This window comes from Lontra canadensis, unplaced genomic scaffold (genome assembly GCF_010015895.1).
Source record: "Lontra canadensis isolate GAN:19392208 unplaced genomic scaffold, GSC_riverotter_1.0 scaffold125, whole genome shotgun sequence".
In the NCBI taxonomy this organism is placed as follows: Eukaryota; Metazoa; Chordata; class Mammalia; order Carnivora; family Mustelidae; genus Lontra; species Lontra canadensis.
The window spans coordinates 6,087,495-6,101,799 of record NW_022631119.1 but is presented as its reverse complement, the minus strand read 5'-3'; the positions used below and the strand labels follow the sequence as shown (position 1 = coordinate 6,101,799).

At 51.2% G+C, this 14,305-nt stretch overlaps 1 protein-coding gene and 1 non-coding gene across 5 annotated transcripts in view; both read right to left on the bottom strand.

Moving 5' to 3' along the window:
* Positions 1–14,305, bottom strand: part of HNRNPUL1 (heterogeneous nuclear ribonucleoprotein U like 1) — a 37,373-nt gene that overhangs the window by 1,408 nt on the left and 21,660 nt on the right. For all 4 annotated transcript variants that reach the window (XM_032841757.1, XM_032841753.1, XM_032841754.1 and 1 more), the window contains exons 11-14: positions 4,451–4,619; positions 3,573–3,857; positions 1,961–2,250; positions 465–656 (exon numbers count right to left, since the gene is read on the bottom strand). In XM_032841757.1, the coding sequence (XP_032697648.1) occupies positions 465–656; positions 1,961–2,250; positions 3,573–3,857; positions 4,451–4,619 (936 nt within the window). The remainder of the gene's footprint in view (positions 1–464; positions 657–1,960; positions 2,251–3,572; positions 3,858–4,450; positions 4,620–14,305) is intronic.
* LOC116857798 lies at positions 5,130–5,236 on the bottom strand. Its single transcript, XR_004380805.1, has one exon. It is a non-coding gene; the product is annotated as a U6 spliceosomal RNA (small nuclear RNA).

Below are 14,305 nucleotides of genomic sequence, written 5' to 3'. Positions count from 1 at the left end.
CCTGGAGAGATCAAGGTCCCCTGGGAGGGTAAGTGACTGACCTGATGTCCCATAGGTGGGGAGTCAGGGACTGAAGCCCAGACCTCCTGGCTTGCCAACCTAATGTCCTTTCAGGTATAGGCAGATACCATATTTAAAACACTGAACAACAGGTGGGAGGGCCTAGCACCAGCCAAGGGGCATGGACACTGGCCATGGTGCTGAAGCAGGATTCAGAGGCCCCTGCTATGCCATTTGCTGGCTTCAGTGAGGAGAAAAGGCTGATACCAACCGCTGAGCAGCCAGTGCAGAACGTTCACTAAATGGAATGGCTACATCAGGTGGATGCCAGCCTGAGACCAGCCCATCTCTATAGTATGAATAAAGAGGGACCCCAGTCTCAGAATACACATCCATGCGGGTCCCCTGGAAGTCTCTTTATGTGCACCCTCCCTCTGCTGCCCCACCCCAAGTCTGGCACCTACCTGCTGATACTGGTTATAGCTGGGCTGAGGGTAGGTCTGTGCAGTGGGGGGCGGCGGTGGGGTGTAGGGAGCTGGGTTGTAGCCGCCATAGCTCCCATAGTTGTAGGCAGGCGGTGGTGGCGGTGGCGGTGGTGGGGCTGTGTAGCCCTGGCTGTAACCTCCTTGGTTGTAGGGTGGCTGGCTGTAACTCGGCTGGAAAGTTGGGGGAAAAACCAGGGTTCAGCTGGGATGGAGGAACGGCCTTCATAAGCTGTGCACCACAAAGGAGCTTCCCTGGGGGAGGTTGTTTGAGGGCTGAGGAAATGGGTCAGCTCTGTGACATGGTGGGACAGGGAAGGAGGCAGGGTTGTGTTTGTTCTGGACTCTACTCCCAGCTCTAAGATTCTGGGGGAGCAGGGCACACAGCCTCTCTTCAAATTCTACTGCTATTTTCCCTCCCATAAGATGAGAATGACAACAGAACTAGCCCTTCTGATTGCCCTGCATCTTTGGGAAGCTTGAGCACGCAAGCCGCCAGGCACTCCCTAAATGGTGGTTGTTTTGGGAAGGTCTGCTGAGAACAGTAGTAGCAATTTCCCAAGTGCTTCCACATGCAGACTGGATCATTAATCCCTCTAATGCCCCCATCAACCCTGTGAGGCAGGTTCCACTAGCCTCACTTTATAGAGCAGGAATCTGAAGCTCAGAGAGGTGAAATTAGTGGACCCAAGTCACACAGTAAAAAGTGGTGGAGCTAGGACTTGACCTCTGGTCTGTCTAGTTCCAGAGTCTTACCCACAAAGCTAAAATACCACCCATCCCTCAAGCAAACCTTGCAAATGAGTTATACCAACAACTCCATAGTCTTTTATAAAGAAAACGAGGTGCAGAGAGGTGCCACTGTTTGTGCAAGGTTATAGAACCCAGACATTGTGGGGTTGGGGTTTGAATCTGTGTCTACCCATCCTGTTCTAGGAAACATTCTGGTTAGACCAGGACTGGGAGTCATTCATCTGTCTCTTGGCAACCGTCCCCAGGCCTGGCATGTGGAAGGCACTCAGGAAACGGCTGTGGACTACTCTGGCTAACAGCGCCTGTGCATTCCAGAGCCCAAGCACCGGCTTTTGGAGAACTGGAACTGAGCCAGGAGCTGCTCCAGAGTGAAGCTCTCAGGACACGGGGCAAGACCTCCCAAGCTCAGGGCGTGGCTCCGTACGCTGCCAGTCTACGCAAAGGAACTCCAATCAGGTGCTTTCTTGGGGATTCAGGAGAGCCCAGCGACAGCGACTTAAGCAATAAACACTCACAACACATGACTGTGAGGGGGTGGGAGAACAGGTAGGTTCCCGATTTATCTGGGTCTGAAAGGAACACCTAGGGTCCACTGCAGTCAAAAGCACTGCCAGGAAGAAGGGCAGGGTTGGAGGAAAGAGTAGAGAGGTGTGGCCAGGACGCCCACTGCTCATTCCCCCGGCCCACCTCCTCTGGCCTGTGGACACACACGCCCCTTCTCTCACCTGTGGAGGGCTGTAGCTGCTGACAGTGGGGGTGCTGGTATTGGCGCTCGAGCCGGGGATGTTGCTATTCTTGCTGTAGCTGCTGGCCCCCGGAGGGTTCCGAGCAGGGCTGTAGCTGGGTGGTGGTGGCGGCTGCTGGGGCGGGGGCTGTGGCGGCGGCGGCTGCTGGGGTGGCGGCTGCTGCTGGGGAGCCCGGTTGTAGCTGCCTCGGTTGTTAGAGTTGTTGTTATCCCGGCTGTTGTTACCCCAGCGGTTCTGGTTGTAGCCACCACCTCCGCTGCGGTTGAAGCCTGCGCAGGAGAAGTCAGGGGAGAGGCCCTGTCACTCTCAACTGGCGACCCTCAGGAGCGGGGCTCTACTCTGGGTCTCCCCAGATCCCCAGGCACGTCCCCTGTGCGGCCCTGGTAACTCAGTCATCATTGTCTGCTGATAAGCTTGTCCTGCCCACAGGACTGTGAGCTTGGAACCAGGGCTGCTTGGTTCCTATTGTGCCCCCAGCATCCCAATAGCTGCTGCACAAATTGGAAGAGGTGGTAGGAAGAGGGCAGGACAGTCCTCCTCACACTTGGTCAAACGGGTCAGTACCCCCTGAGCCCTTGAGCAGCTATGGCTGGGCCCAGAACCCTGCCCCCTGCCAACTCCCACTGGTCTCTGGACCTCAGCCTAGACACTGGTGTCTCGGGAGGCCTTTCCTTAGTCTGCTCCCTCCCAGCCTGGATCAGGTGTCACCAAGCTCATGCTAACCCAGGGCTTTGCCACTCAGCCCAGAAGACTTCTGGACAGCCACTATAGGCTGATGTGTCTGTCTGGGTCATGGCTGTGTCCCCAGAACCATCCAGCTCAACACTGAAACTAAGTGAGGTGTGCTAGCTAAATCATGATCATACACTTTGCTTCAGAAACGGCAGAACTTAATAATAGGCCACTTAGTGCTAACTCTAGCTCTGGATTCAGTCAGGCAAATCTTGGGCAAATTAACTTCTCTCAGCCCACTTCTCTACTTGTTTTATTTATTTATTTTTTTAAAGATTTTATTTAGTTATTTATTTGACAGACAGAGATCACAAGTAGGCAGAGAGGCAGGCAGAGAGAGAGAGAGGAGGAAGTAGGCTCCCCGCTGAGCAGAGAGCCCGATGTGGGGCTTGATCCCAGGACCCCAGGATCATGACCTGAGCCGAAGGCAGAGGCTTTAACCCACTGAGCCACCCAGGCGCCCCCTCTACTTGTTTTAATACCAAATACCAAAAACAGTCCTAACATTTGTCTTGTGCTAGGTCCTGAGCTGGAAACTAAGACGGCAGTAAACTCATTCTGGCCACTCTTAAGCAGCTTACGGTCAGACGGCAGAGAAGATTTGCAAAAATGACACTAGAATGAGCTGCAAAGGGGCACGGGCTTCAGGAGCAATGCCCAGGGGAAGCAGGACAGTGGGGGAGTTCCCCTGAGGGCCTACGGTTTGACTCACCACAGTTTTCCGCCAGAACTCAGCCCACAGCCCACAGCGGGTGCTAGGCAAATTCAACCTGCTGACACAACGCCCAACCCTGGGTCACAAAGCCCAACCCTGCCCTGGGAGCCAAGAGCCGAGAGAGTGGTGTTTGAGATGTCTCACCTCCTCGGTAGTTGCCTCCTCCACCGCTGCCACCCCCTCGGTTCTGGAAGCCTCCTCGGTTGCCCCCTGGTGGGCCTCTGTTGTCATAGCGCTGGAAGCCACCACCACCTCCGCGGCCCCGGAAGCCACCACCACCTCGGTTGTCAAAGCGCTTTTCAGGGGGTGGCCCGGCCTTGCGACCTTCCTCGTTGTACTGCCTCACCAGCTTGTCAGCCTCTTCCCGCTGCAGCTCAACGAACAGCACCTCGTCCAGGAAGTCCCCGACATCCGGCAATGTGAAATTGGCTGGGAAGAAGGCAGGGCCCCAGAGGGAACAGGGAGAGGTCAGTACCTAACCCTGTCTGGTTCCGACACCCCCGGGACACTGGCGTGCCAGAAGGGAGATGGCAGAGGGGATGAATAGTGAGTGACAGAAGTGAGAAAGGGTCTCAACCTAACAGTGTTCAGGGTTAACAAAGACTCTCCTGTCTCTCTTCTGAGGAAATGACCTAAGCGCCACCAAATATAAATATTCCCTCCAGCCTCCCCAGGGAGTGGGCCAGGCAGGTGGAATCAACATCCTTGCTTCTACAGAGCAGCAGACGCAAGCCAGCTCAGTACCACACCGGTGGGTACCAGAGGCAGCGCCTGTCGGGTCTTTCAGTGTCTGCTCCCACATATCCTCTCCCTCATCCTGGCCCAGGCCTACTGAGTCTGAAACCCATGCCCTGAGAGATTTCTGGCAGCTCTTCCATTCACAGCTGCACCAGACAGGAGGTAGGAAAGAATGGACAAGATCAACAAAGGAATAAGCCAGGAGCTGGGGAAGCGACTGTGGAAGGTGCTTTCCTCCAGAGGACCTCGCTGTGCTATCCCCCTGGGAACCGCTCATCTCCTACCTTTCATTTCAAGGACCGCGTGATCTGGGACATCCTTCCCCTCCTCGTCAGTTCGCTTTATTGTCCGGTCTTTTAGGTCTTCATCAGTGGGACAAATTACAATGGCTTTGCGCTGGAAGCCTTCAAACGGTCTCATTTTTCGTCTCTGGGCTGACCCATAAACATTTGTCTAGGGTAGGTAACAGAAGAGGCAAGAAATGGTACATTACAAATTGGGTTTTTTCCTCTGTCAGGCATTATGTAGGCCAGGAACAGAAAAGTATGCTAGTTCTCCAAAGCAAAGAAACTCGGAAAACCACTCTTTCTGTGCTTTTAAGATTCTTGAGCCCATCCTCAGAAAACTGACTTGGGAAAGCGGCTGCTGACAGTCACAGGACAAGGGGTTCCCTGCGGTTGCGCTTTAAACTCCTATTTGTTAGTGGTATGCCAACTTACAATCTCCACCCAATTCTAAAAGTAACACAGGCTCATGGTAAACACTTTAGAGTACAAGGCAGAGTAAGAATGTAGAGTAAGAATCCCTTCATCTACTTCCTGCCAGTCTTCCTTCCCCAAAATGACTTGTACTGAATTTATGTATTTCTAAAAAGATCTGTGTAATTTTTTTTTTCTTTTTTAAAGCACTTACTTTGAGACACGATGGGAAAGTCTTAGAGGTACACATGGAAAGTGTTCATGTTAAAATATGGAATGCTTCATGAATCCATGGGTCATCCTCACGCAGGGGTCCCGCTGATCTTCTCTGTATCATTCCTATTTTAGTGTATGTGTTGCTGAAGCCAGCACAGATCTGTGTGATTTTTAACACAACTGAAGGGGTGCCTGGGTGGCTCAGTCAGTTGTGTCTGCCTTCGGCTTAGGTCATAGTCCCAGGGTCCTGGGATGGAGCCCCGCATCGGGCTCTCTGCTCAGCAGGGAGTCTGCTTCTCCCTCTCCCTCTGCCCCTACCTGCCCTCTCCTGCTTGCATTCTCTCAAATAAATAAAATCTTTAAAAAACAATAACAAACAAAAATAACACAAGAAAAATCAGGCTACATACTGTCCTGAAGGCTTTTTTTGTTTGTTTTTTAAGATTTTATTTATTTACTTGACAGACAGAGACCACAAGTAGGCAGAGAGGAGGGGAAGCAGGCTCCCTGATAAGCAGAGAGCCCAACGCGGGCCTCGATCCCAGGAGCCCGGGATCATGACCCAAGTCAAAGGCAGAGGCTTTAACCCACTGAGCCACCCAGGCACCCCCTGAAGGCTTTTTCACTTAATGTTTCTCTAATTAACATTAACAGTGTTCTCTTTTAATGGCTACATGTTTACAGAATGGTTGCCATAACTAACTGGCCCTTCCTGACATTTGTGTGGACTCTTGTCATCAACACTGTGGTTCCTTTATTCACTCAGTATTCTCTAAAGCATCAGCCTCACCACAGGCTTTTAACCAGGAGCTGGGCAAGGCAAAAGCCTGTGCATTTCCTAAGTTAAGTTTTGCTGCTAACGTTTCCCTTCCTCTTGGTGATGTGCAGGTGTGTGCTGGGCTGGTGGCAGCACAAAGCGGCGCTCTAGAACACACAGGACCAAGAGCAGCAGCTGTCAACAGCTTCCATTTACGGAGTACCTCCTATATGCCAGGCCCTCTGGAATGGGGGCCCAAACCCGCGGGACCTCACAATCAGCCTATATACCCAAACCACCTGGATGCTACTGATAAAGAGAGCAGCCCCAATGCCACTCGGAATTCCCAAACCCGTCTCTGGAGGTGGGACCCAGCCACCTGTATGGGTATCCGACCTATTTAAACTTAGACACTCAACACAACTGGAGTGATAAGGAATATCTGCCTCTGAACAACTCTGAGAGGCTCTGACGGACTGAGGGAGAAGCCAGAGCGGGGAACAGCCCGTAAAGGGGCGTGCACACGAGAATATACCACATGTTGAAGCAACGGCCTGGCAGGGTGCAAAAGCCCCGGGTCAAGTCCTAGTGTGGCCGTTAAATCACTCTGGCCAGTCCTTATAGTTGCTTCACTTGGCAAACAGAGATGAAGAGCCTCCCTGCCAGGGCTGGTGAGGAAGGAGCGGAAAAGGATGCAGAGCAACAGTCCCCATGCGAGGAAGTCCTTGAGCAGGGGTTCTGAGGCGGCCTCCAGCACAGGAGCCGTCCTGACGCAGGCAGTGCGTGCGTGTGTGCGTGCGTAGGGGCTGCCTGGCACACCCCAGCTCGCAGGCAGTGTGTGTGTGTTTAGGGGTGGCTTGGCACAGCCCAGCTCTAATCTGACTTGCTCAGGTCCCACCCACGTGGCCCTGGGTGAACAGTGCCACTCAGCCTACTTGTCCGTAAAATCAACGTACTGTGCATTTAATGAGTCTCAAGCCCTTAAACGGGAGAACGGCACGAACGTCAGATGCTCACCATTAAGACAGCAGGAGGTCATGTGTGTAAAAGCCCTTGGTTAGCCCAGGGCCTGGCTCACAGCCAGCAGTCAACAACTGGGAGCCACTGTCGTTATGGCCGTTACCGGGGAGAGACGTGTGCCGTGGCTAGCCTCACTGTAAAGCAGACGTGAAGAAATCCACACCTGGGGAAGACCAAGCTATATCGAGTTCCCATCAGCAAGGGACGGGGGTGCCTGGGTGGCTCTGCTGGTTAAGCGTCTGACTCTTGGTTTTGGCTGAGGTCGTGATCTCAAGGTTTTAAGATTTATCCCCGAGTCAGGCTCTGTGCTCAGCCTGGAGTCCATCTGAGAGTCTCTCTCCCCCTCTCTCTCCTCCTGCTCACACTCTAAATAAATAAATAAATGAATAAAATCTTCAAAAAAAGGATGAAGAAGGCAGGAACAATGAGACAGGGTAGAGCGAATACGGGCTCTGGGGAGGAAGCTTGGGGCTGAAATCCCAGTGGTGCCTTCTACTACTTGTGAGACTGCAGACAAGTCACCTAATTAGCCCACGTCTCAAATTTCTTCATCTGAAAGACAAGGATCGGATCACCCACTTTCTGGCTCTGGTGAGGATTTGCAGATGTGAAAATGTCTGGCATGTGGCAGGGAGGAGGCAGGGAAAGTTCCAAGTCAACACGCACAGGGTGGATCTGAAAATAGGGCCAAAAGGACTGACACTGTCCCAGGAGAGACTTCCCAATGGAAAGGATAAAGGAAAGTTAAATTCGAAGGAAAGACAAGTCACAAGAGATCCTCTTCCAAAACACGGAACAGGAAACTGGGCTGTGGGTCAGCCAGAGGCCAGGGACCCCAGTGCACATCTGCTGGAAGATCTGGGTGGTGGGTGCAGCTGTTCTCTAAACCAATCAGACCCCTGGTTCTGACACACACCAGGTGGGGATGTTCCTTCCCTGTTCCCCTGAGAAAATGTCCCATCCTCCAGGGACAGGGAGGAGGACCGTGTATGCCGCAAGTACACATTCATGCCATGAGGACTGGCCCAATAGAGAGGCCTTGGACTACAAATGGTTAAGAGGCACATCAGGTTACGGAGGAAAAGTCCCTCTTCCCCACTGCTCTTCCTGGACTCATTCCTGAAAGCAAAGCAGAAAGTGGCATCTGATCATAGCAAGATAGAATTTGGCCTCCTCTCGCTAAATAATGAGGTCTTCTCCTGGCACAAAAGCCAGAGTGACTGTGGCCCTAAACCAGTCTGTGGACAGCCCATTCCATGGTTCTCACCTGGAAGAAGTGATCCTATTTTCACTGCCTTGAACCCCAAGGACAGGGAGAAACACCTCCTGGAGACTTTCCAAGGGGCAGACCTGCCCTGTCAAGGTACAGAGGAGGGGGCAGACAGAAGCAATGCTTTCAAGAATGCTAGTCCCTACAGCTTCATGGGGTGGAGGGAGACGGAGCAGAGCAGCCTGGGCTCCAGTAATAGGCAGCCTCTGTCCCGGGAAGTGGCTAGACTCTGAGGGATGGCTCCTCAGACACTCTGGAATGGAGGTGCTGAAAACACACTTGGCAAGTGTTTTTAAGACTGCCTTGCCCTACCCTTTTTCCTGGGCTGGGGAAAAGGAAGAAGAGTGTCTGAACCAGGCCAGCAGAAATGCAAATGCTTGGCTTCCTGGAGAAAAGGGAGTTCGCTGCTCGAGGCTGTTGCTACAGCAAACACAGTGAGGTCAGAGCCCTTAGGTTGGCCCAGCACTGCTCTGGTCACTGGGGGCTGCTGGCAGCTGTTGCTAGGAGACCAGCACAACAGCTAGGTCAGCTTTTCCAGCTGTGTGGGATCCCTTTGCCCTGCTCCTGCTTCTCCCAGTCCCACCCTGCTTGAAGATGCTGACTCTAAGAAGGTCTGGGGTTGTCTGTGTTCCTTGGCTTCCTGGCTATCCCCAATCCCTAGCAATGTGCACCAAAGGACAGGAGTTAGGTTTCTCCAAGAAGCTATGTGAGTAGTTCTGGTGTGTGATGGTCTGCAGGACTGAGGGAGAAAACAGTAGGCTGCTCCCAGCCTGAGTTCCCTGAGAGTCCCACTGTCCCCTGCCCAGAGCTCAACAGGGTCAAGCTGGTGGGGAGAGAAACCTGGCTGGACCCCAGAGGAGCACATTTAAAGCCAGTGACAAAAGAGCTCACTCTGGACGAGGAGCGAGGTAAACCCAGTGGAAGGAACCACACATGCAGCAAGAGAACTAGCTGGAGTGTTAACAGCGGGACAGGGTGAGGCTCTGGGCGTGGGGAAGGTGGAGAAGAGAAACACCTCCTCCTCCACCGCCTGCCAATAAGAGGCGGTTTACTCTGTGCCTCTACTCTTGGCTCTAGGTTTCTGTCTCATGCAAAGGCATGGCACTCGTCAACAGGGACCCAAAGCAGGACAACCACTACACTTTCTGCAGAATGAGGAGGGGCTGGCAACACTGTCACATCCAGCCCTGCTTCTCATTACTGCCTGGCTTGCTCTGGGCTGTTAAAGCCCGAAGGGGAACTCCTAGCCTGCAGTCCTGACTCTGGGGGTGGTTTGGGGCCCTCACAGAGGGCCCTACAGAGGCCTTCTCAAAGCCTCCAGGACAGCTCCTGCTCCTGTCCTGTCTCGAAGCCTATAGTAGGCCAGGGGCAGGCCAGGCAGCACCTCATTCCAGAGGCTTTCCACGGATAAGCAAGAATCCCAAAGAGCACTTGAAGTGATGCAACCTCTGTTCCCCTTTCTCTTCAGCCTTTCACCAGCCAGGTGAAGTGAGCCCTGTCCCTCCCTGATGAAAACATGACCACGGTTCACCACCACCCTCAGGACAAAGTCTCAATTCCTTTTATCATCGTCCATGTCCTGGCCAGGCACCCCACCTCCAGAAAGCTTTCCTAATTTTCCACCTCGGCCCCCACCATTCTTGGCTGTGACTTTCTGGGAAGTCAGCAGAGGCCTGTTCTACCAGTAAAGCAACTGCAAACTTCAAATAGGTTCCTTTCTCAGATGAGGCCTCTGCTTCCCCTCTGGTCCACTTTGCTCCTTGCCTTCCTCAGATGTCCCATAGCTGTTAACACCCCCATGATCTCAAGAGGACTCAAGTCATCACGAAATGTAGTCCAGGTCCCTACACACCTAAGAGCTCGTGCTCAATGAGACACATCCTGGGAGAGGGGCCGGGATCCTGGATGAAGGCAGAATCCTGGCTCATACAGCCTCTTTTTCCTTCCCAAAGATGAGCATTTCTGAGGCCAGCCTACACAGGAGAGCCAAATGCAGGGAGGTCTGACCACTCAGGAAAAATCAGAGGAAAAAGGGAGCAGAGAGACCTAAGCTGAGACCCTGGGACAGCAGGATCTTTGCCTGACGCACTGTCTCTGCTTTGGGAGTTCTATCTAGCTCAGGAAACAGCTATGTATCAACTTACCCCTTATCACCGTTGAAGCTGGTGGAGTGGAAAGTGCCCGCATCTGGCCAGGGGTCTGCTCTGAATCTTATATCCTACCTCCAGTCTTTTCTGGAACCCACTTTTGGGGCTTAACACAAAAGAGGTCAACCACTGGCCTTAGACCTCATCTTGGGCCTGAAAAACCTAAAGCTTCAGGCTCCAAGTCAATCCTCCAATCTGTGGTTAATCCGAGAACGCTCCTCCCCCTCCTTCAGAGTTTAAGTTACTTGCCTCCCTGTTGGCTTGGGTCACTGGGCCTGACAAGCAGGTCCTCCACCAGGAGACCAGCAGCCCTAAAGAGCACAGGTGCACCTAGTATAGCCCTGGACCCTGTCCCCGAATAAGCCAGCACAAGCTGAGAAGGCCAACAAGTGAGTCTTCACAGAGCTCAGCTGTTCTGTGCCTGGCTCACAGGCTGGGGGCCTGACTTCTAGGGATAGCCCACTCAGAGATGCTGAACACAGATGTTAAGAACTTCTATCCCTAGGACTATAATCCTTCTCCACCGGGCCACATATTTGAAATGGGTTTCACAGATCATTTAACCAGCAAACTGGTGGCAGAGAAGGCAGGTATCTAAGTTATCTAAGTGTCTAAGTATCTAAGGTATCTTGGTATCTAAGCAAGGAAACCTCAGGGTATGAAAACACTACTGCTCTCTACTTTTGAGGACCCAGAGTCCCACTGAGACCAAGTCGGACTCTAATTTCAAAATGCCCTGACAAGAATGGGGCAAAGTGAAGCTTATTTAAAAGACAAAGTCTTTGGGATGCCTGGCTGGCTCAGTTGGTAGAGCACACGATTCTCGATCATGGGGTTAGAAGTTTGAGCCCCACATTGGATACAGAGATTAATAATATAATCTTTATTTTTTTTTTAAAGGTTTTATTTATTGGAGAGAGAGAGAGAGAGAGAAAGCACGCATGCACACACACATAAGCAGGAGGCACAGTGGGAGAGGGAGAAAGAAGCAGGCTCCCACCTGAGCAGGGAACCTCATGTGGAACTTCATCCCAGAACCCTGGGATCATGACCTAAGCTAAAGGCAGATGTTTAATTGACTGAGCCACCCAGGTGCCCCAAGAATAAAATCGTAAAAAAAAAAAAAAGAAAAGAAAAGAAAAGAAAAGAAAAATTTTTAAAAAGTCTTTTGAAGGGGGAGGTTGGCTGTATGCATCATGAATGGGGCTGTGCTGCAGCAATAACCCTGAGTGGCTCTTAGACTATCTTGTGCTCAACTGTGGGTTTGTTTTTTTTTTAATTAGTTCAGTGAGTTATCTTTTTTTTTTTTTTTAAGATTTTATTTTTTTTTTTTACAGAGAGCGATCACAAGCAGGCAGAGAGAGCAGAGAGAGAGGGGAAAAGCAGGCTCCCAGCTGAGCAGAGAGCCTGATGTGGGGCTTGATCCCAGGACCCCGAGATCATGACCTGAGCCGAAGGCACAGGCTTTAATCCACTGAGCCACCCAGGCATCCCTGTGAGTTATCTTTATCAAAGTTTAGTATTATGAGATCATGTCCTGTGTTCTTTACAAATTTGAGTCTTCAGGGCTCAATCCTATGACTGCCCCATTGCTCACAGGATGAAAATACACCTTTTCAGGTCCACCAGCCTGTCTCACATCTCCGCCATCACTTAAGGACGCCAAAAGCATGGTGCAGCCTTGGCCAATGTTTAGTTTTTGTAGCATACGGTTTCATCAACAGGCCACACATTTCCACTCTCAACACTTAACTGCTTGGCAAGATCCTTTAATTTGTCCATCATAAAACTATCACCAGCTAATAGCTTTTTTTCTTTTTGTCTTTAAGGACTAATTTCTTCTTGGGGCACCTTGGGTGGCTCAGTTCGTTAAGCATTCGACTTGACATCAGTTCAGTTCATGATCTCAGAGTCATGAGATCAATCCCCACATCACATTGTGTTGGAGGGGAGTCGGCTTCTCTCTCTCTTCCTCCCCCCACGCCTCCCCCAACTTGTGTGCCTTCTCTCTTAAATTTTAAATTTTTAATCTTAAGTTTTTTAAATCTTTAAATTTTAAATCTTAAAAATGATTTAAAAAAAAATCATTAAGAAAGGAAAGAACTAGGGGCGCCTGGATGGCTCAGTTGTTAGGCATCTGCCTTCACCTCAGGTCATGATCCCAGCCAGAGTCCTGGGATCGAGCCCCGGGATCGAGCCCCGCGTTGGGTTCCCTGCTCGGCAGGAGGCCTTCTTCTCCCTTTCCCACTCCCCATTTGTGTTCCGTCTCTCGCTGTCTCTGTCAAATAAATAAATAAAATCTTAAAAAAAAAAAAAAAGAACTAGTGTCTTATTATGCACTCTTTTAAATGTTGACTATGAGGCCTCGTTTGTTCCACTATAAACAGCAGCTTACTGGATGAAAAGGATGTAACTCAGGAACAGCCACATGGAAAAGCAGCTTCAGGCAACACACAGAAGGGGCACAGAGATCCCTTGCTCTCCGAGCACACCACTCTTCCCCAATCTCCACTGTCCACCAGTCTGGGAGCTCCTGCTCAATTGTTGTGTTTTTTTTTTTTTAAGATTTTATTTATTTATTTATTTGCCAGAGAGAGAGAGAGAGAGAGAGCGTGCGCAAGCACAGGCAGGCAGAGTGGCAGCAGAGGCAGAGGGAGAAGCAGGCTCCCTGCTGAGCAAGGAGCCCGATGTGGGACTCGATCCCAGGACGCTGGGATCATGACCTGAGCCAAAGGCAGCCGCCTAACCAACTGAGCCACCCAGGCGTCCCTCAATTGTTTTGTATAAGATGCTCACTCCTATGCGAAGCCAACTTGGTTCCCTGGTTTCCAACCACCTTTCTGACAAGCCCGCCACCACCACCAGCTCTGCCCTCACGGAACTCTGAACTCAAGGGAGCCGTGGCCTATGCACACGGAAGACACGCTGGTAAGGCTTCCAGGACGGGGGTGCCACAGCTCACACATCTGCACTCAGATTTTTTTTTTTTTTTTTTTTTTAAAGATTTTATTTATTTATTTGTCAGAGAGAGAGAGAGAGCACAGGCAGACAGAATGGCAGGCAGAGGCAGAAGCAGGCTCCCTACAGAGCAAGGAGCCCGATGCGGGACTCGATCCCAGGACGCTGGGATCATGACCTGATCCGAAGGCAGCTGCTTAACCAGCTGAGCCACCCAGGCCTCCCTGCACTCAGATTTTTAAGAGAGCACAAGGGCAAGGCTAAGGGGAGCAGAGACTTATTCACAGATTCCCCCATTATGGGGTAGCTACATGAGAAAGCCTTTGGGACAATGTCCAGAATGATGTCTCACAGGCGGTAAACATGAGGAACTTGCTACTCTGAGACAGGAATCCATCCTTAACCATGTTTGGGTCACTATCCTTTTGAGAAGACTGAAAACCACGGATGATCTTCCTATCCTAACTCAAAACTGTCCAGTGGTTTGGTTTGTTTTTTTTTTTTTAAAGGACGTATCTGTGCCTGCATACAAAATTCTGGTTAATTTCAAAGGTTCTCAGATCACCTGATGCTAACAGCCTTCCTCTTAACTGGTAGACAATATGTGACTTAGATACGTACCGGAGAGTCATAAAAACATGCTAACAGAAGCTGGAACGTACCTGTTTCGTAGAGTAATTAACAACAATCTCCAGCTACGATACGCCAGACCGTGTGTTATGAGGGCACCACAATGATCTCCCTCTTACAGACCAAGAGACTGAGATTTGGAGGATGAGGTCAGCTGCCCACAGGCATGCAGCTAGGAAGTGGCAGAGCTCGGACTCAAGCCCAGGTTTGTCCAGCTCAAAAATCCATGTCCCTCCCATCTCACTAAATGGCTCTCACCTGATGATGTTCTTTTGGGCTGCTGAGAGCCTGAGTTACATCTGGATCATGGCCCCAGACCCCACCCACCGACTGGACTCAAAAGAACTATGCCAACAGTCTGGGACCATGTCATCATGTATATGGCTGACCATACATGATGATCAGCGCTGCAGTCCAAGTATTCTGGGGGAAAAAATAAAAGT